Source organism: Bemisia tabaci, chromosome 2, assembly GCF_918797505.1.
Source record: "Bemisia tabaci chromosome 2, PGI_BMITA_v3".
Classification (NCBI taxonomy): Eukaryota; Metazoa; Arthropoda; class Insecta; order Hemiptera; family Aleyrodidae; genus Bemisia; species Bemisia tabaci.
In genome coordinates, this window is record NC_092794.1 from 3,248,213 (window position 1) to 3,270,441 (window position 22,229).

Genomic DNA, 22,229 nt, shown 5'->3' on the forward strand with positions numbered 1-22,229 from the left:
CAATGTTGTTGAATTGCTCCATCATCCATAATTCGCGAGTCGCGTAAATTCAGGGCAGGCTCTCAGGTTTTCAAGTTTTCATTCGTGCATCCCCTTTGACGCATAAGATATTGAGTACGCACACCCAGAATCATCCTTGGAAAATTTCGAGAATATCCAAGGGGAAATCTCCAGGAATGTTGTCCCATTGCTGCATCATTTATAATTCGCAAATCGCGTAAATTCAGGGCAGGCTCTGAGGTTTTCAAATTTTCATTTGTGCATCCCCTTAGACGCATAAGATATTGAGTATGCACACCCAGAATCATCCTTGGAAAATTTCGATAAAATCCATGGGGGAAACCTCAAACAATGTTGCCGCATCCATCGTCAATACGAGACAAGTCGCGTAAATTCGGAGCAGGTTCTGTCGTTTCATCAATTTCATTCGTTTATCCGATTTGACGGATTATATTTATGGAGGATGGACATCGACATAGGCGTAGCTAGGGGGGTCCTGGGGAGGGCCTGCCCCCCCCCAGAAATCCCGTGGTCCCCCCCCAGAAAAACGGGATCCTCCATTCCTCACCCACCCCCCCCGCGCTCTCTTCACCACAAGTGGTCCCATGCCCCCCCCCCCCCCCCCCCAGAAAAATTTCCTAGCTACGCCCCTGGACATCGAAGACCATCCTCTGAGAATTTCGAGAAAATCCAAAGGGGAAATGTCTTGCAATGTTGCTGAATCGCTCCATCATCCATAATTCGCAAATCGCGTAAATTCAGGGCAGGCTCTGAGGTTTTCAAAATTTCATTTTTTCATCCCCTTTGACACATAAGATATTGAGTATGCACACCTCGAATCATCCTTCGAAAATTCCGAGAATATCCAAGGGGGAAATCTCTAGGAATGTTGTCGCATTGCTGCATCATCCATAATTCGCGAGACGCGTAAATTCGGAGCAGGACTGTCATTTCATTAATTGCATTTGTTCATCCAATTTGAAAGAATTTATATTGAGTATGGACACCCAGGATCATCATCAGAAAATTTCGAGAAAAACAAAGGGGGGTATCACGAGCAATGTTGCCGTATCCATTATGATGCATGATGATTCTTGAATTGGCCGCCAAGAATTTTTTTTTATCTTTATTTCAGCTAAATTTTTCTTGATACATGAATGAAAATATTGAATTAAGCATATATATAGTTTGTAATAACCAGATTATGATCAGAATTCTTGATTCAAGAGAAAATACTTCTTGGCGGCAAATTTGAGATTTTTTTTTTTCTTCCAGTGATTATTTACTGGGACGTAGCCCCTTAGTGATTCAAAATCTACGAAACTCCATCTCTCTTGTGTAAAAAGGTTAAGATTTTAGTAATCTATTTTAAATACTGCAAAACGTTCATGGTTTAAAATTAATGAGTTTCTCACTCATGGTCACTCTTATTTTTCAACCAATCTTCGTCGTTGTTGAAAATTGAATGTCTCTTTTTACAACGTTGATGATTTCTTGTCACATTGCCTGTATTACTTACGATAAGCTAAGGAACATTATTTCTTGACATTTTTGCTGGTTATCCTGCATCATACGCAGAATATTTGGTAAAATTATGAATAATTCACTGATTTTCATTGTAAGGAAAAAATTTAAATGAAAATGAAACATCATCAGCTCTTCTTGAAACATTCCAAATGAGGAAAGTGTTTTGAGACTTTCGCCATAAAGCCATCTCAAGACAATCAGATTCAGAAAATAGGGAGAAATAAAAAATTTGTGGCCTTCAGGAACAAAATGCGACTATTATTAGTAAATAAATGACTGGAAGAAATTTAAATAACACATGAAAAAATATTTCACTCACTAATATTAGTCATGAGAAACAATGGTGTATGGAAAAAGAGATGTTGATAAATAGACATAATGTAGTAGAAAAAAGAAAATTGATTTAAGTTCTTGAAAACAAAACAAAAAATCAGTAATTCCCTGTTGACTTGCTAACGTAATGATATTTCAAGGGGATACAAGTACAAAATAAGGATTGAACATGCTAAAGAAAGGCTCAGGTGAAATTTGCCATATTTGCACTGTTAGTCTAAGAACAAGCTTGTTTACATGAGCGCATGAAATTTATTCAAGTTTCGAAAATAGGAACAAAAATCAGTGTTACACTAGCAACTCACTGACGCATTCAAACACTAATAACTGAATATTAAAATTAGCAAGTAAACAAAATGACCATTAAATTTTAAAAAAAATAAATATATATTGTTTAAAAAGGGCAGTAAGAGAGAAGTAAAACAGTTTTGCGCAGCATCAATTCAGTCTAAAAGTAATCATTGAGGAACAAAAATAGTTGGCATTTTCTTTCGAGACCTGTGTTCTAGGCTGCCTGCTTCAAACATCTGAAAACATGAGAAAAGAAATAATCATAAACTGTCAAATAAGTGGTATAGCAGAGCAAGTTCCGGTTATTAAATTAATAGTCATTTGATCAGACAGGATTGCCACAAAAATTGGAAAATGAAATTCCCTGACATTTCCCTGTTACATTTTGGTGAAATTCCCTGACAATTGAAGATATGGCAAATGGCTAAGAGGACATAATTGAAAATAGTGTTTGGGCAAAATTTGTAGTTCGAGACCTCAAACCCATTTTAGAAAGCAAATAAAGAAGATTCAACTTCCCTGACATTTCTCTTTACTTCCCATTTTCCTTGACTTTATGAAATTCCCGGACTGTGGCAACCCTGCCCCTTATGAAATGTTGCCAAGTTATGTAACCCATAATTCTAGGTTTCATAATTCATCTTTTCTGGCATTTATCATTTCGTAATTGAGTCATGTCGTGCGAAAGTCTGTAATGTATATTTTCCCAGCTTTTAGTTTTCTTGTGCTTATAATAATTTTCAAGATTTGACACCACCATCAAAGTGTAAGACGAGTACATTCATCATTAAATTCAACTTTCGAATGTATTATCAACTCAAAAAAACTCAAGACTGGCAGAATGGACATGAGCGGCCTCTGCATGAAACGATTGAAATTTGTATAACTCATGATAAGCCAATGCCGATACGAAGGTGGAATGAACATGCATGAAATCTCTCTTCAAAATTTTCTGGAGGATAATACCATCATCATTAAATTTACACAAGTTTCATACCTAATCCTCATTGGCAACCGTTTCGTCACCACAAGCTCCACATTTCCAATTGACAAGTTCTCACTTCCGAGTAACTGTAGCATCCGTTTCATCTCACCGCATTATTTCGAAACATATCTCAGTTGACGAATACGAAAAGTGTCCTCAGTATCAGAAAATTTAACACACAACAAAAATAATAAACAGCTAGGTCATTGCACTATTGAAAAACTTTTTAAGCAGATTTTCTCGAGGAACTTTTTAAATCTTGTCCTCATAGACCATACTTGAGAAGATGGGTAAAAACAAAATTTGTAAAAAAGCTGATTACCTTGAATGACTAACCTGAAGGAGGAGTAAAATCTTAAGGAAAAACCCTTTCACTTCAAAGAATGATTTACTACGTATACAATTTTTAAGTGTACTGGCAAAAAATTGAAAACTCACCTAGTTATCAGGCTTGTCGCAAGAGCTGCATCCCGTATAAACTACTGCATCTGTGAATGAAAAAAAAACGTCCAAGTTAACTAATCAGGGAATTTCGTACAGTTCAGTACATAGTGTGATTTCGAAATCACAAATTTGAAAAACAGTAAACTTCAGTCAATGATTATATTTCACTGTAGACACAACTACATATATCTATCATCATACTTTTCTAGTCAATGTTTCCGGCTTGTGATAACATAACGAGCACCTAATGAGTAGAGTTTGTTTCATTTTGAACCTCAGCATTGAGTATTCAAAAGTAAAAGATTGTATACCGAAAATTTTATTTCGGAGAAAATCCCTAATTGAAGATTCAACACCATGTACTTCCTCCATTACTTAAACTGCGCCTAAACTCTAATTCCTTTGTGACTTGCTGAACCTTTGAAAAGGGGTATGGAAAACAGCAGATGGCTGCCCTGTGCGGGTTTCTAACATATTTTTTTTTCTTTGTTTTTTTTGTTTGAAAACATGCACAAGTTCTTTTATTGGCAAGAGACTTTCTGCTGCTGAGATGATATGTTCCTTATTATTTAAGTTTTTTTTTCAACATGAATGGTAATTGAGAGGGGTGGGTTTGTAACTAAAAACATGTCGCCTTTCTCATTTTAAACAGAAAAATTAGAGTACTGAAGTCTTTGTCCATTAGTTGCCAACGCATGGATGATGCAGGGGTAGAGATGACGACTATACAGTGGATCAGGATCATATGTTCCCCCATAAACATGAAAACTTTGTAAAATTCGCATTCCATTCTCTCTCTATGATCTTTAGTTCATTTCTATTGTACAGAAACATGTATAAGCTACATTCATTTTATTGGATACGCCATCTTACGAGGATTCAGAAATCTTGTACTCCTGAAAATGGGCTTAATGGCACTAATGCCTGTTTACCAAAAATATCCTTAATAAATTTGTTGTCACTTCTGATATCCAAGTCTCCTTTTTGCTCTTCATTTACCGGCAAAAATGTAATTCTCCCCTGGATTCATTCAAGCAACCATGAGACACTACAGCCTGATTGTTAAAGCTTTATCAGGCTTTGTCAGCAGGCTAACACATGATAATCTTTTAACTGATCGATTTTTTAAGTCTTTTTGTGCTGACTTGAGCATCAATAATCAGGCTACTGGTCGACAGACACTTCGGATCGCCTAAAATTTGTCACTGATTCTAGGTGGGCTTTTCGCAATGATTTTGAAAAGGTGCATTTGACAATCACCTACTTCCAATTGGGGAAAGAAAAGAAGACACATATGTCACATCCGAGAATCACACAATTCAACATAAATTTAGATGGTAAAAATAATAACTGATCCACTCAGGTTGATGCGATAATTGGCTCTTCTTTCCTTTCCTCTGTCCTCTATTATTTACTCAGTTCCCAAACAACTGAATTTCCTGTGGTAAACTGCGATTTTTTTTGGAGTACATGCAAAATTTGATTTTTCCAAGCATACCGTGAGGATCCGGAAAGCCCAGCGTAATTTTCGAGATCAGCCCTAAAAATACACCTAGAAAATTACATTCCTTCTTGTGACGACTTTTTTCTCTTTTTGATACAACCAATGTGAGCTTGGTTCATCTAGAAGATACGCTATCAGAGACTTGCAATTGGGTCTACTGTCCTCTGAAAATTCTGTGTTTCTGCAACCCATCAACAATTTGGATCTAAACAAATACACGTTGAAATTAATTACTGTGCCCTTCTTTCCTTTATTCATCTGATAAAATAGTGATAAAATCTGTATTTTTATGGTTGCCAAGTTCCGATGTTGTAAATACTTTCACTTACCAGTTCTTGATGTGTCTGCGGATGGCGGCTCCTCTTCGGAACTGATTGTTATTTCTCCTGCAACACGAATTTTCAATAGTATAATTAAAAGAAGGAACCTTTACTAAAAGAATTACAGTAACCCCTAAAAACAGTAATCCTGTTTAACAACATAACCTCATTTGGTAGGGAGTGTACACTCATGAAAAAGGATTGCCGAAACACACTCAGTTCTTCCTGGACCAACTTTGAGAAAAACTTTGATTTTCGCTACTTTGAACAACTTTTCTCAGATAAAATTTGATTAGATGAAAAACAAAAAGGGGCGAGATTCCCAAAATACTGATCAATTTTGATAACAAGTTCGAAAACTTAGATAACAGATTTGTTGGAAGTAAAAATTCTTCGTCTCAATTGCCAAACCTCATTCTGGAACTAACGCCTGCTTAAAATTACAATTTTTCTTGTTATTTTTCCTTCCAAAGGACAATGGACAAGATCAATTGGACACAGTCCAATAACAATGACTTGGGAGACTGTGCAAACAATTGAACTTAATTATCAGCTGCAAATCTACTGCATCATTTATTTTTTTACCTCCTATACATATTTATTTTGAAGGTCAAATATAACCCTATTTTCAGTTTCCTTAAAGAACACAGTGATTTCTTAATCCTCTGAAAGCACCTGAAGGAGACTAATATTTAACCCCCTCTGAAAATGCTCAAAGGTTCCTCGATAAAAATGTCACAAGATGGAGGAGCTTACACCCCAAAATGTCCTGCTTCATTGAACTCACATAAAGAAACTTCACGTCAATTTTCCTCTTGAAGTAATGGTCTGGCAAAACTCCTTGTAGTTTTATAATTAAAATGTTATCCTTGCAACTGCTAAATAGTGTTAATTCTCTGACAGAGGAATGTTGATCCTACAGTTCCTCTTACGAGAGAATAAATTGAAGACATTCTCTCTTCCCTTTTAGAAAACAGACGTGCATCATTCCCTAACGGCGACGATGAGGAGGGCACCTGAATTATCAAAGTTCTTCCCCTGTCGCCAACTATGATTGCTTATCGTGACAATTCACGAAGGAAAATGCCACCAATCAAAAAAGTAGACGTTGAACTGTCTTTCTTAAATACCCCTCAAACATGTATCATTGTCTGGTTCTCAGAAAATATCAAGAGAGGGAGAGAAAATGAGGTTCTAAGCCAAGTTATGGCAGCCTTTGTGCTATGGATAGTCTAGATGTATTGAGTCTTTCCTTACCTCCCCTCAAGTACATCATAATCGTTGACAAATTGCCAGCCTCTTTAACTGAAATTTGTTTTTTGAACTGCTATGAATTGGACCTACTACATTCCAACATATGAAAATAGGAATATGAAGTGCACATCCTATTCCACTTGTAATTTTTTCTCAACTGTAACCATTGCAACTTTACTTATGTACGAGGGTCGTTCCAAATAAAAGTATCTTTTTGCCGTAACTTCTTTACTACTGCAAGAAATAAAGGTCTTAAAAAAAACTGTTCATTGGTCATGATGTCCCCTTTCTTGCAAGGTTTCATTTTCCCTTTAAAATTCGGTTCAGCAGAATGTCAAAAAAGTCGTTTTGTGAACTCACCTCCGGACCACATGGGTCCAAAATTTCACGCTACCAGTCCGTCCGAAATTTAAACAAGACATGAGATAAAATGTAACGTTGGACAAGCTTATTAATCCCCTCAGCATACAACTCCTTATAGATGAATGAGATTTCTGGGTAACTCCATGATCCGATAAGAAAGCCCCCTAGCTTGTGAAGCAATTTCACAAAAAGTAGCTGAAATACAACTAATACCACGCTGATGTCCACATTGTGGTGCATCTTCGGTGATCTTATAAAAAAGGAACCTTTAGCTAAGAATTGTGGCTGTCTGATGTTACAAAATCGTGATTGCACTTTGACACCGAGTAGTTGCTGCGCCGATGTACCAACATGGAATTTTAAACCCGTTTGGTGGTGAGGTGGGTTCACAAAAAAATAACTTTTCTGCCATTCTACTGAACAATATTTAAAATACTATAGCTCGTTAAAAAGCTGACATTATGACCAATAAGCGGTTTCTTACGGATTTTAATTTTATGCAGTAGTGTAGAAGTTTCAGCAAAAAGATACTTACTTTTGGAAGTCTCTTCTATTTAAAATCTGCCCCTTCTTTAATTTTTTTAAAATTACCACTCGTTAACTTCTGGGACAAGTATAGCGGTTTTACATTCAAGTTTGTTCTACTATTTCACCTTATTGACCATGAGCCTTGGCCGACTCAGAGAACTGACCCTGATAGTTGCAGGAAAGAGGTGATGAACAAAAATGTTTTAACTGTAAGCAAATCTTTCAACGTCAGAAGCCTCAAGTATTCAACTTTTTCTTTCTAGTATTTACTTTGGATTCACATACCATTCATATTTACTTAGCATTAACATTGAAGGTTTCATTCACCGTTGTAAAATTTTTCTTCATCAACTTGTTCCTGCAACAGTTCCACTGTTCCGACCAAGTCTAAACCAACCTTGTGATACGAAATGTGTTATCTACGGTGCAAATTTTAATTCCTAACCCTTGCTTCCCCCTCAGGAATGGGAAATATTAATACTGTGAGTAATTTCCACTATGTCTTACCGAGACATCATGGCTCCTGTGGAGGAATCGATGCAGGTGCTGGTTGCAGTGGAGGTTGTGGTAGAGGTTGCAGTGGAGGTTGCTGAGCAGGTTGTGGAGCAATTATTTCGGTGGGTGGTCCTACATGCCCACGGCCCCAGCTTGTCCTCCTCCCACGCATTGGAATGTCTGAAAGAGAGAATCCAATAGTTGATCAAAAGATGAAATTTCATAAATAATTTGAAACAATAAAAGCACTTTGGAGGACCAGAAATAACTTCCCAATACTGCCTATTTTTCCTACGGTGAACGACTAATACACTTTCATGTTCTTTACGAAGTTGGAGGCAACTGGAAAATTATCTACTTTAAAATAACATAACCTTTCAACTAATTATTTACTTGCTTAGGACACTAATTACTATCAGATGATTGTTAATGATGGCAAACCAGAATTATCCTCTTCTTCATCAGAATTGAAGGATGTACAGTTCAAGCATTTTTTACAACCTTCCTTTTCTAAGAAATCCTCAGAAATATCGCGATCCCAAAGTCAACCACAAATTGGGTACTGCCTTGAGAGAGAATATTTTGAAGGAGTGACTATGCATTCCATCTCAAGTTGTGTCAACGTCATTTCTCCCTTCATGCTTTTCTATTAGTTACTGCCTTTCCACTGAAGCGCATCCTTTTGTGCCAAAAAAAAAACTGCAAAATACACCATGTGATTGGAAATATGAGTTTCTTTCAGTTACTTCCTCATTCATCACCGTGTTATCTACCAAATCTACCACGTATGATCACCAACTATTCCGATGTATTTTGAGCCGCTGAGTCCGAAAATGACCTTCATTTTTCCCTGTCACCTCTCAGTTTTCCGGGAAAGCGGCTTTTCCCCGGAAAATGAGCAAATTTGAAGTATATTTTTCATGCATGCCATTTATTTGTATAAATTTTCCTGGACCCGTAGTACAGTCATTCTTATGTGTTTTAAGCCGCTGGATCCGAATATGACCTCAGTTTTTTTCCATCACCCCGAATTTTTCGGTAATGTCGATCTTTCAGAGCCTAAATTTGTGTATAAGCTTTCCCGGACTCAAAGGGATCAAAAATGTATTTTGAACATGTTTGCGACGTGTGATACATCGATTCCTATGTATTTTGACTCGCTAAACCCGCAGATGATCTTGGATTTTTCCGATCACACCCACGATTTTCCTTGGAAAACTAACTTTCTACCTAGGTGTTTTTTCGGACGATTTTCCTGTTGCGAGGAGTCTAAGAAATTTTCTGAGATCCTCTCTAGATCCCTCCTGCTGTACCTATTAAGAGCAGCTGAATCCAAATTTGATCTCTATTCATCTCTGACAACCCCCCGTTTTTCTGGAAAGTCCGATTTTTCCGGGAAAAAAGCTTTTCCGAACCGTCCCCACCTCCAGGGAAATTTGAAAAATTTTCTGCATGTGTGATACATCGATTCTTATGTAATTTGAGCTGGAAAACCCGAATTTGACCTCAGAAATTCGTTATCACCCACCATTTTTACGGAAAGCTCGATTTCCTGGGAAAATTTTGTAAATATACCAAAAAACACGTTCTCCAAGAAAAATCTACTTTTCCGACAAAATGGAGGGTGATAGGAAAAATTGGAGGTCATATTCTGATTCAGCATTTAAAACTACATAGGAATCTTCCATTCACGGATCCAGGATAATTATTTAAATAAGACTTGCATGCCCGACTAAAATAAGTCAATTTAACTCAATCTCCCTGCAAAAAGTGTCTTTTTTACAAAACTGAGGGCTCATAGAAAAAAATAGAAGCCATTTCCGGACTCAGGGACTCACAATACCTAATGCATAATCTAATTTGTAGCCAGGAAAAATCTTACGCACATTCCACAAGGTGTAACAGTCGCAAAAACACCGTAAATGGTCAAAAATAACCATTTTTTCCAAAAAATCGAGTTTTCCGTAAAAATGGTGGGTGATAACAAATTTCTGAGGTCAAATTCGGGTTTTCCAGCTCAAATTACATAAGAATCGATGTATCACACATGCAGAAAATTTTTCAAATTTCTCTGGAGGTGGGGACGGTTCGGAAAAGCTTTTTTCCCGGAAAAATCGGACTTTCCAGAAAACGGGGGGTTGTCAGAGATGAATAGAGATCAAATTTGGATTCAGCTGCTCTTAATAGGTACAGCAGGAGGGATCTAGAGAGGATCTCAGAAAATTTCTTAGACTCCTCGCAACAGGAAAATCGTCCGAAAAACACCTAGGTAGAAAGTTAGTTTTCCAAGGAAAATCGATTTTCCGGGAAAATCGTGGGTGATCGGAAAAATCCAAGATCATATTCGGGTTTAGCGAGTCAAAATACATAGGAATCGATGTATCACACGTCGCAGACATGTTTAAAATACATTTTTGATCCCCTTTGAGTCCGGGAAAGCTTATACACAAATTTAGGCTCTGAAAGATCGACATTACCGAAAAATTCGGGGGTGATGGAAAAAAACCGAGGTCATATTCGGATCCAGCGGCTTAAAACACATAAGAATGACTGTACCACGGGTCCAGGAAAATTTAAACAAATAAATGGCATGCATGAAAAATATACTTCAAATTTGCTCATTTTCCAGGGAAAAGTCGCTTTCCCGGAAAACTGAGAGGTGACAGGGAAAAATGAAGGTCACTTTCGGACTCAGCGGCTCAAAATACATCGTAATAGCCGTTTTTCGTACCAGAGAAAAATTGTACCTACATTCTGCAGGGGGTAATAGTCGCAAAAACACCAAAAATGCCCGAAAATGGCCATTTTTCCGGGTAAAATTGACTTTTTCGGAAAACTGGAGGGTGATGGGAAAAAACGGAGGTCATATTCGGATTCAGCGCCTCAAAATACATAGTTATCACCTTATCTCGTCCGGGAGACATTTTTGTCATTTTTTTTTGTTGCACAGCGTATCGAAGCGCCATAAAGTTATGCAAAAAGTTGCGATCTTCGACGGGAGTTCGCTTCTCCCCCGGTTTTGCGTTTTTCTTCCCTGACTTTCCCGGTCGCTAGACACCCTGATGAGGGATTCCGTTCTGCGCTCGGCCGCCGCCTCTGACCTGAAAGTTTCAGCCGTACTTTCTCTGCGCTTGTAATTCTAAGTGCCAATATGTTTGGCTCAAAAAATCAAGCAAAAATTAATCTATATCTTGTGGATCTGCTTTTTGTAATTCGAGAAATATTATTTCAGTTATCGTCGAAGGAAAGTGAAATTCTCAGTGGGGACTGGTGGCGCTATCTCTAATCTTGAATTATCCCTAATCGAACCCTGGATTCACCTTAATTGATGATATTCATTAAATCCAACCTCCTTCCTCCTCCAAGGAAAAAGTTGGAAAATTTCGAATTTCAAAAATCATTTCCTAATGAGTATCAATTAATTTGAAATCCCAATAAATCTCAAATTTAGAATTACAAATTTAGAGACTTCGGTCAGTTGGAAAGGGATGGAGATGGTAGCGCGAGAAAGTAAAAACTTTTTCGTGACCGCACTTAGAACCCTAATACGTCAATCAATATCGTTCCTTCTGTGATTGACTGATTTGGAAGCAATATCATATCAGACTGTACATCCTTCAATGGTTGCTTTCCATCCTTCAGAGAAATTATGGTGTTCTTTGGGTTATTCACCTGTTGTGTTGTATGATTTATAAGAGTTGTTCCATTTTCAGAAATAATCTAGCTCTGATTATTTTCACATTTCCATCACACGAACCTCCCCACATGTCCTCGCCTGGAGGACTTTTTCCCCTCAGATGAGAAGACTTTGTTCCCAGGTGATAAAATCAAACATCAATTCAATTATAGTAAAGGGAGTAAACAACACTTTAATATATAGTGCTACGTTAAAAGTTAACTTCACATTTCATGCACAGTACATGTTTTGGATTTCTTAATGTTTTTGTTTGAGCCACTGTTGGATCGGCAGTTTGATATTGTAGTGAATGGCGTTTACCGCTGAACTTTTACTTCATCATTCGAAATAACATTCCAGAAAATTGACTAAAAAATAAAAAAATGATGAAGGAAAAAACTTTTGAAGGGTCATAAGAACTGACACATCAGCAGCCGTGTGTGTGTGAGAAGTCTTAGTTGCACAAAATGCTATCATTTTCATATTCTCACTTGTTGACTTTATTCAGCTACAACTTAGAGAAATTCCGTCTCAAGAAAATATGAAAAACCATCTGAAAAATATATAATACAGTACTCACACTTAATATTCGCGTCCAACTGGATCTTTGCATCTTCCAATTTATTAAGTTAGCAAAACAGACAAAAACCAAGCGAATAACTAACGCACGAACGAAATGTAGCTTCCGATTTTCCGACAACCTAAAAACAAACATTAAAACCATTAGTAAAACTACAAAATATGAGACAGTACTTGTAACCCCCACATGGAACTGCGTCATAAAGGTGTCTGAACATTGTGCTGCGTATTCTCTCATCTAAGAAGAGAAGAAAGGGAGCGAATCAAGGTTCCTTTAGAAATCAAAGCAGACATTTATTGCAAATGGTGCTGAAGACAGACAAAAAATGATCATCATTCACCGAGCAGGAGGCTCATTAATTATCCTGAAGCTTCTACTGTCATCTAAGCAACGCCAACTATTTGATGCTGCAGTTTTTCACTGGTTACTGAAGTTCCAGAGGATACCCCTTTAGATTTAAAATCATCACTTCTCCTTCATTTAGATGATGCATCATGGAGAGACGAATCGAAGAACACTTTTTGTCCGTTCCTCAATTTCCAAGCACTCAGGAGGAGTGAGAGATTTTAGAGACAGGTATCAAAGAGGTACTAACATTGAAATTTAGTTACTCATATGGTGGACTCGATAGCTGGAAATGGGGTAAAGGGAGTGAATGAAAAATTTGAATGATGGGTGAGGAAGGCTTAAAAATTAAGATAATAAATTTTTAAGTTACTTCACTCATCTTAAGAGTTTTCCTTTGTCATTCCTGACTTGTAGTATTAGCTAGTAGTTATTGCTCTTGCTATTAGCCACTGCCCACCAATTCGGGTATAAACTAAAAACTCTTCAAGATGAAAATTTTTAGACGTGAAGAAAATTAACAACAAATAGGCAACAAAAGTTTTGCCTCACATGTCGCATTCCAAAACATTATGAGGGTGCTTGCAGAGGGTCGTGAAAAACAAATTCTCAATATTTCGCCAAACAATCTCACCTCTAATCAACAAAATTGAAGGCAGCATTTTAATTACATTCTAGTCTGACGATCTCTCACCATCACATGGAAAGAGAAGATGTGTAACTGCGCAATGGGTGCGTACCTCATGCCTATGACATTGCCTGAGAGCAACACAGAATCAAGCCCCTGGTCATATACTTAGTTCAACTGTTACCCTTCGGACAGTTAATGTGATAATCCCCTGGTGTTACATTGCTTTCCATACCTGGTTTGCACCGTAAGATTCTTCACCTACGATAGTCTTAAAAGGGCATGAAAAAATATTTAGTGACCGTAGAGATAAGTGGTAATACTTACATCTGGCAGATTTCAAATAATTGTGAAACCTGAGAAAAAAATACTGATTGAACTTAGAACCGTCTTGCTATGGAGTCAAGAACAGCGCAGAAGGACTGACAATGAGACACATGGCCAAAATACAAAATCTTATTAAAAGTTCACGAATCGCCTGAACTTCAGTTACATTTCTTGAATTTAAAAGTTTAGTTTAAAATCTAAGAGTATTAATGGCAGCGAGAATTTTTAAAAAAACACTTTTCTGAGAGTAGTGTTAAAATCTCAATTTTGAGATCTTCAGAGTCTTAACTGGCTCATGACTGGAACAACAGTTCACTTTTTTCCCAAATTTTTTCCAAAACACAGTAATTTCCCTATGATAAGAGCTTGAGTCCGCAATTTTGGATTCTAGTTTCAGGAAGACGGCCATTTCGTTTGTGAACAAGATGTTTTCTTACATTCAACGAAACATCAAAACATGTTTCTTTATTTCTTTAAGATTAACTGCTGACTCTTATCAGTAGAGAAGAATTCAAGCACTTCAAGGACTTGAAAAAAATGTCAAAACCAATCACTTTCGAAGGTCGAACGAATCGTGAAGATGGGATGACATGATACTCACTTTAACCAGCATGCGCTTGTCGGTTGGTGTAAGCTACATTTTTGTTTCGAACATGTGCACATACAGATTGACAATATAGGACAGAAGCTCTTCGTAACCGATTGTTTTTTCCAAATTATCTTTCACTGTGTCCCGAATTTTGTTCTGTATAGAGAGAAACATGAATAAATTCTGCGACTCCAGCAGGGTGAGTGAATCTGCCATAACTTTCAAGAACTGGGTGACACTGAAAAAAGAAGCAATGGTGTAGAGACTTGTCATAATACTTTTGAGCTGCAACAGAGGTTTGATATGAATCAGAGGGAAGGGAGAAAACTGGTTGATGTCAAGAACAAAGGACTTAACTCTCCACAATGCGACACAGGGTTGCCACAGAGTTTAGAAAAGGAATTTTCCAGACTCATTAGGGTAAAATTCCTTGACAATTGAAGATATGTCAGATGGCTGAAAGACATAGAACTAGGGAAAGAAAAGAAGAGACAAATGTCACGTCCAAAAATTGCACCATTCAACAGATATTTACATGCTAACCAATGGGCCAACTGATGATTGATGCATTCAGACTGATGTGACTTTTGTCTCTTCTTTTCTTTCCCCAGTCCTAATAAACTCTAATTAAAACGTAAAAGATTGCAATATTTATTTTTGGACAGCTCTTGTAGAGACTTTTGCGATATTACTTCTGTACACACATTTTTTAAAAATTATCTTCATTCAGGTACACAGGAGAAAACTTCAAAATGGAGAAATTTTTTATTACTTTACAGCCATAAACTTACCGGCGATGGGTAGAATAATCATTTTTCACACTTGATTTCATGTTTTTCGGCTTATCTAGCACCGCAAACATATTGATAAATTTTGCTAGGGTGAGCGAGTAGGCTTCCGACGCAATCCTTCCTCTTTTCAGCATGGCACAGCCTTTTTACCTCTGCACAAAATCTTTCAATAGCTTTTCGCTGTGAAAGAAATAATTGGAGTTAGAGATTAATGATCTCACTAAATTGATTTATTCATTGACAGTAAAAGTTAGGTGATCAAAATGTGCACCTAACTTAGAAAACTCTTTCACCTACGTTTTTCATGCTCAGTGTGCGCTGGAGTAACTACCCTCCTGGCCACCATCAACGTTGACAATCAACTGATGATTGGGACCACACCAGCTGCTGAAATGCGGACTGAGCGTAAAACATGATTTAGTAGGTAAAAAGTAAGACTTTCCTAGATGTCATGTCCAGTTTAATAGAAGTAAATAAATTGAGGAATAACATCGTTCAACATGGGTTCTGTCCTTCCAACCAAACCAACTTTTTTTGTTTCCTAGGTGCTACAGTGGTCCGTAAATGCCCATATAAACTTCAGGGAAATTGTCTGGTGCTTAGAACGCCGCCATTTTAAAGTTTTCAAATTTGAGAAAACCCACAATTAGATTTTTGCAAATATCTCCTCAACGGTTCATCCCACAAAAAAAAAAAAAAAAAAAAAAAAAAAACAGCAGAAAGAACACAAAATTTCCTACGGAAATCATCCTCCCCTGTTTTTTCTGGCTACTTCTTTGATCGTAAATTTGACATTTTCTTCAAAAATCAGCTTTTAAAAAAGCACATTTTTGCTGATTTCAGGAGAAACTTTGCTTCAAATCTCCAGCCACGATTATCTGAGATAAAAACTGTAATGCTCATTGAAAAGAGCGTAGAATTTACTTCTAAATAACATATGTAAATAGTTTCTGAACTTGATTTAATACCTCATGAGTAGATCACACTAGTCAGTGAGATCAAAAGCCCAAAAGTTCAAAAATTTTCAATCAGAATCAAAACTTGTGAGCTCTAATAAGTACTAATACCAAACTTACCGTCTTGCAGTACAAAACTTGAGCCTCACACTTGTGCTTTGATGCCGTTTTGGATTTCGCAAGATTTTCAGTTGGGTTCACTGACTAGTGTGATCTACTGATGAGGTATAAAAAGACCCAAAAGTGTAGATCTCTCGACGTGATCTCACCTTAATATTCCAATGCAAACTACCTGAGCTGAACACTCTCCCCCATCAGTTTTGTACTGATCCTCATTAGAGCTCAAAATTGTTGGCTCCGATTGAAAATGTTTGAACTTTTAAGCTCTCCCCCCCCCCCCCCCTCCATATAGTGCGGGCCCAGCACTATTTTACCACATTGTTACACAGTTTGAGCCACGGTTTTAGGTTTTTTTCTTCTTTTTTTCTTGATTTTAAAGAAGATGGTCGACAAAATCACAATTTGAGAGTGGAGCTAATTAACTGCTGTATCACAGAATTTAATCAAGTTCAGAAACTATTGACATATGTTTTCTGGAAGTAAATTCTACGCTCTTTTCAATGAGCATTACAGTTTTTATCTCAGATAATCGTGGCTGGAGATTTGAAGCAAAGTTTCTCCTAAAATCAGCAAAAATGCGCCTTATATAAACAAATTTTTGAAAAAAACGTCAAATTTACGACCAAAGAAGTGAGCTAGAAAAAACAGGGGAGGATGGTTTTCGTAGAAAATTTTGTGTTCTTTATGTTGGTGTTTTTGTTTTTTTGGGGGAATGAACCGTTGAGGAGATATTAGCAAAAATCTAATGGTGGGTTTTCTCAATTTTGAAAAATTCAAAATGGTTGCGTCCTAAGCACCAGACAATTTTCCTGAAGTTTAAATAGGCATTTTCGGACTTCTTTAGCACCTAGGAAACGAAAAAAATTTGTTTGGTTTGAAGGACAAACCAAAACCGGAAATTTGTTGTGTTGTGTAATCAAAGTAAGGCATGAAGAGGATGATAAAGTGAAATTCAAATTCATTATTAGGATTTGTCAAGTAATTCCAACTTTTGAGAAAATCAAAGCACAGAAAGGACGCTCTTCAATTGCAAAGTTTCAGAATCTTCACCAATTTTTCATCCATTATGATCAAGCAAATGTATGTAATTCGCTGAAACTCCTACTGAATATTCTTCATGATTTTACAAGTCTCTGAATGAAAATTTTCAGAAAATTCACTCAGCAGTTTCCTCTCTGAAAGCATGAAACTTTCCTCAGGGCAATAGTTCAAAAAAGTAATTATCATTTGGCAAGCGAGAAGTTATCATTGTATAATCAATTGAGATCTAAACCTAAGGCATACATATATCCTAGAAATAATGATATCTTCCGATGAATATTGGCAAAAATAAGTTGGAAGTTCAATAGATAGAAAAAGTGAATGAATATCAAAAAGACTAAGACCGTTGACAAGTCCACAGCCAAGACTGTTTTCTTGCTAAATGCGCCAGGTAATTTCAGGCACGGTGACCAGCATTTTGCATGTACTTTAACAATTTTTATTGTTTCAATTGTACCAATTCATACTAAATACATAAAAGATCATACAGTTGTGCAATAAAGGCACCATTACCAGTTTTTGCACGGAACTAAAAAGCAGAGGGAAGTAATATTAGTTGATTAAGGAAATATAATCAAAATTTTTAACATTAAAGACTAAGATAATTAATTTAATTGTTTTATCAGTGTAGTTGATATACTTTCGTTTAGTTACTTGTCTTTAAATTATATAACTAAAGACTACAGGTGTCAGGTGGGTAACCTAAACTATGTTCTAGCATTGTGGCAATTAGTGGAAATTGTGGTTTGAAGCATTAAAATATCCCTTTTTTCTTGCATGTTTCTCTGGGCCGGCAAGATCAGTTACACTTCTTAAACACATTGGTAGAGAACGTGATGCAAGTTTTCACCTGAAATACACCACTTCAATTACCTACCGAATGTCGAAAACGAACAAAATTAGAATGCTCACCAGAAAATACATGAAATTAAGCAGCTTTTTCACTTCAATAGCTAATACTTCAGCAGTCTTTTCATAGATTTCCACCCAGTTCGGCTGCTCATTGGACTTTGGTTGCGGGATGGCTCGAGAGCAACATCGCCACGTGCACAGCATGACCGTATGTTCCAACCCATCTTCCAACAGTTCCTTCTAGAACATTACAAATAGATATTTTACAGGATTGGTAGATTGACAACTTTAAATTCACAACATGGCAAAGCTCTGAATTTTTGAAACGACCAAAACCAGAGTCGATTAAATTTCAATGAAAAAACCTATTGACTGCTTTCAGTGCATATAATATAAAGGTTCAAAAATGGATACATTTACATTTAAAGGTCAATCTGCAATGGATTCCTTGGATAGTTTGAAATCTTTAAATTTAAATCAAGGTTCAAATGACCTTCCATCAACAAAGTACATAAATTTCTGATTTTATTCTAAAATAGATGCCTCTACCAATTTTCAAAGTGTCTGCTTTAAGTTGAAAACACTTGCATGGAACTAGCTTTTCGAATACGATGTTTCTGATACTGCCATAGTTCTGTAATGATTTAGGTAAGGGTGAAAGAGTCTTCCGATTTAAGCATGTTATCGGTAGTTCTTGATATTATTCATTCCCTGCTAAAAACTTAGGATTTCCTCTCATTTTTCTCAAAATTATCTTGGAAAAGCAAGATTTTTCTGAAAATCATTGAATATCATTCATCATCCATTCAATTAAACGGATTAACGGCGGTCAAGCAGCAGGAATGTGAAGCTTCCCAAACTGGCATGGACGGTGGCTTCTTCAATGTGCTCTGCTATGCCAGTGATGAACCCATTTCGGTCTTCAAAGTTGGTATCGAAGTTAGCTTGATAAATGACAGAGCATGGCTAAGCTTTGATACACAGTTGTTAATTATGTAACATAAGCTCATCTAAGGCGTCAACATTGCATAAGGCATCAGTTAATTTAACCTTATCTGCCACCATTTTGAGAAGTTGACCTCCTTTGTGCAAAAAACCATCAAAGACATAAAAATGTGACTTGGCAAGCAAGCATTGTTGTACATGGAACTAAGAGAAATGAAGGGTTTTGAAAACATACCCACTCTAATTACTTAAAAACTGAGAGTACACTGTAAACCAAAAATAAATATTCTTGAGTGTTGCACGATTCAATACCAGCAAAGACATAATGTCTTTGAATACCAGAGAAGGTTGACGGTGGAGAGTAGATAAAATTGTTCAAATACTTAACTTTATGCCTTCAAGAGGTAAGACAAACTTGTCTAGAACTATCAGAAGTAATACTGCTAACTTGAGGTAGAGGTGTCATCAGCTAAGTTGGCACTTGAATGCGTATCGTTTGCAAGCAACTGTAATGTAGTCGTCCAACAGGAATCGAGGATTGAATAAGCTCGCGATCGGGCTGCCGTCAATCGCCTATTACTGTTGGACAATTGCAGCACAATTGCTCGCAAAAGAAATGTAATCAAGTGCCAACTAAGCTGATGACACCTCTAGATAGCAGAGTAAACAGGTAATTCCAAAAAATTTAGACTTGAAACAATGGAAATACAACATAGGTGGGAGAATGGGCCAGTTGTGCTGGTCTCAGAATAATTGTGTTATGATACTTTATTCTTGCAGATCAACTAAAAATGATAAGATCTGGCCAAACAGCAAATTTCTACGTTGAATATTAACCGAGGTATCTCGCCTTGAAAAACTCGATTTATGAAGTCATTAACAGCAGTAGGACGTATCATGTTTTGCAATACCTACCGCAGTGAATTGAATGAAACACACAGGAATCGATTGTTGAAATCCTTATCAGCATGCCCAGGCGTAGGGGAACAAGGTCTTCCAGGCGCAAAGCTCACACATTCCTTATCTTGTCCTGGCATGCCAACAGAGTTTCAAGAACCGGTCTGCATTCATTGATTGACTAGATGAGAAAAGAGGAAATAAAGAGATACATCTTGGTCCACAGCAGTCTCCAAGACAAATCCAGCAACAGACAAGACATGTTCCGTAACAGGAGTCTGATGACAATTCTGTTATACCATCTTAAGTTAAGGCAACTTCACTCCGTTCTCATAGTACATAGTGTAAGCTTCCGCGATTTAGTTGAAAGAGAGGCAAATGAAAGGAATACAAGAAAAACGACTGACTCATACCTATAGAGATCCACTCCGCACTTCCCATGGCTTCTTCTTGATTTTCGTTGACCCTGGGCGTCTCGAATTGGTGAAATACTTCTAAATGAGCAAAGAAGATGACAGTTTCAACGGCTAATAAGTAAATAAATTAATATTAATTGAGCGATCCAGAATTCGGGCACCGGCACCGGCGTGATAGAGCGGGCAAGGGCATGCATGGCCGCCATGTTGAATCCTACAGCTGGACAAATATCGAATATCGTATCGAATGCGATTATTCGAGTATCGCACTATCGATTCTTTACCATAGCTTCTTACGGGGACACAGCTATAGTCGATCGTTCAGGAAGTGTGGCAATAAATCCGCCTCAACCACTGGACTCGTTCTTCTCGCACCGGCTCACTGAGGAGAGAAGCCGCGGCTAGAATTCTTACGATCAGCGACCTTTCTCCTCATTTTACTTTTAAACTTTCAATCTTAGAGGAAAATGTCATATGACCCGAAATAACGGCCGTAAAATTTCCTATCGGTTCATTACACAAAATTTTCGATAAAATCATTTTCGTGACCAAAAATAAGGGTTTTAAAAAGGGCGCTGGCAAAAATTCCTATGATCAGCGACCTTTCTCCTCATTTTACTTTAAAACTTTCAATCTTAGAGGAAAATGTCATAGGACCCGAAATAACGGCCGTAAAATTTCCTATCGATTCATTACACAACATTTTCGATAAAATCATTTTCGTGACCAAAAATAAGGGTTTTAAAAAGGGCGCTGGCAAAAATTCTTATGATCAGCGACCTTTCTCCTCATTTTACTTTAAAACTTTCAATCTTAGAGGAAAATGTCATAGGACCCGAAATAACGGCCGTAAAATTTCCTATCGGTTCATTACACAAAATTTTCGGAAAAATAATTTTCGTGACCAAAAATAAGGGTTTTAAAAAGGGCGCTGGCAAAAATTCTTATGATCAGCGACCTTTCTCCTCATTTTACTTTAAAACTTTCAATCTTAGAGGAAAATGTCACAGGACCCATAATAACGTCCGTCAAATTTCCTATCGATTCATTACACAAAATTTTCGATAAAATCATTTTCGTGACCAAAAATAAGGGTTTTAAAAAGGGCGCAGGCAAAAATTCCTATGATCAGCGACCTTTCTCCTCATTTTACTTTTAAACTTTCAATCTTAGAGGAAAATATCGAAATACTCGTTTCAAATGCGATTTCTCGATTATCGCATTATCGATTCATTACCATAGCTTCTAACGGGGACGTAGCGATATTCGATCATTCACGAAACTTGGCGAGAAATCCGCCTCCGCACCTGGACTCCGTTTTGCCGGCTCATATCACGGTGGAGCGAAATCCTATTAGAATCCCCGGCCCGGTCATCGCCTTACTTCCTAACTTGTTGCGGCTATATTATTCCACTCGCGTGCCTGGGGATTTCGTGCTGGACTAAATGATTCCCGGGTTATTTTGAGCGTAGAATTCATTTTTGACCTTACTTTTTTCAATAAAATGACGCAAAGACACAATTTTACGCGTTTTTACAAACTTTCCGTAGAAACATAAAAATATAAGTTACTCAAAGATAAATTTTACTCGTTCTTGTGGGCATTTCGTGTTGAAACTCGGTTTCCTGGAGGACTTTAGATCGTAGAATTCATTTTTGACCTTTCTTTTGTTGATTTTTTGACACAAACACATAACACAAGATCTCGGGGGTGCAAAGAATAGGTACTCACCGATAAATTGCGCTCGTCCTGGTCGACATTTCGTGTTGAAACTACGGAAACTACAATGGTATTTTGATCGTACAATTCATTTATAACCAAACTTATGCCAATATATATGCATGATGACACAAACGATGATGACACACAATTGGGGGGGGGGGGGGGGTGGCAAGCGGTCCGGATAAGCAAGGCAAGCACTATGCTTGCCCAAATATTTCAGAAGAAAGAGGAAAATTACAAAATGTATTATTAAGTAAATTGCATTAAAAACAGAAAGAGAGAGGCAGAGTTACGTATGCA

General features: G+C 37.2%; 1 protein-coding gene across 5 annotated transcripts; it reads right to left on the reverse strand.

Annotated features, from left to right (window-relative positions):
- Positions 1-1,764: 1,764 nt before the first annotated feature.
- On the reverse strand, positions 1,765-20,715 carry LOC140223964 (cytoplasmic FMR1-interacting protein-like). Of its 5 annotated transcripts, XM_072296578.1 has the most exons (10): positions 20,205-20,697; positions 19,810-19,972; positions 18,010-18,189; positions 14,981-15,160; positions 14,202-14,427; positions 12,301-12,421; positions 8,057-8,224; positions 5,414-5,470; positions 3,575-3,624; positions 1,765-2,387 (listed from the first exon to the last, which is right to left on the reverse strand). In XM_072296578.1, exons 3-4 carry the CDS (start codon positions 18,151-18,153, stop codon positions 15,032-15,034), a joined length of 273 nt encoding a protein of 90 aa, XP_072152679.1. In that variant the 5' UTR covers positions 18,154-18,189; positions 19,810-19,972; positions 20,205-20,697; the 3' UTR covers positions 1,765-2,387; positions 3,575-3,624; positions 5,414-5,470; positions 8,057-8,224; positions 12,301-12,421; positions 14,202-14,427; positions 14,981-15,031. The 5 variants fall into 5 exon arrangements, 3 of the variants coding, with proteins under 3 accessions (XP_072152679.1, XP_072152678.1, XP_072152680.1); XM_072296577.1 differs by lacking the exon at positions 19,810-19,972 and having other exon boundaries at positions 20,205-20,715; XR_011899221.1 differs by lacking the exons at positions 14,202-14,427; positions 14,981-15,160; positions 18,010-18,189; positions 19,810-19,972; positions 20,205-20,697 and adding an exon at positions 13,280-13,778.
- Positions 20,716-22,229: the final 1,514 nt, after the last annotated feature.

Coding starts and splice junctions, on each gene's coding strand:
- LOC140223964 (XM_072296577.1), bottom strand. CDS start 15,114: ATGCTGAAAAGAGGAAGGATTGCGTCGGAAGCCTACTCGCTCACCCTA. Junction 14,428..14,980: donor GATTATTCTACCCATCGCCG/GTAAGTTTATGG, acceptor TTCTTTTTTCAG/TGTCACCCAGTTCTTGAAAG.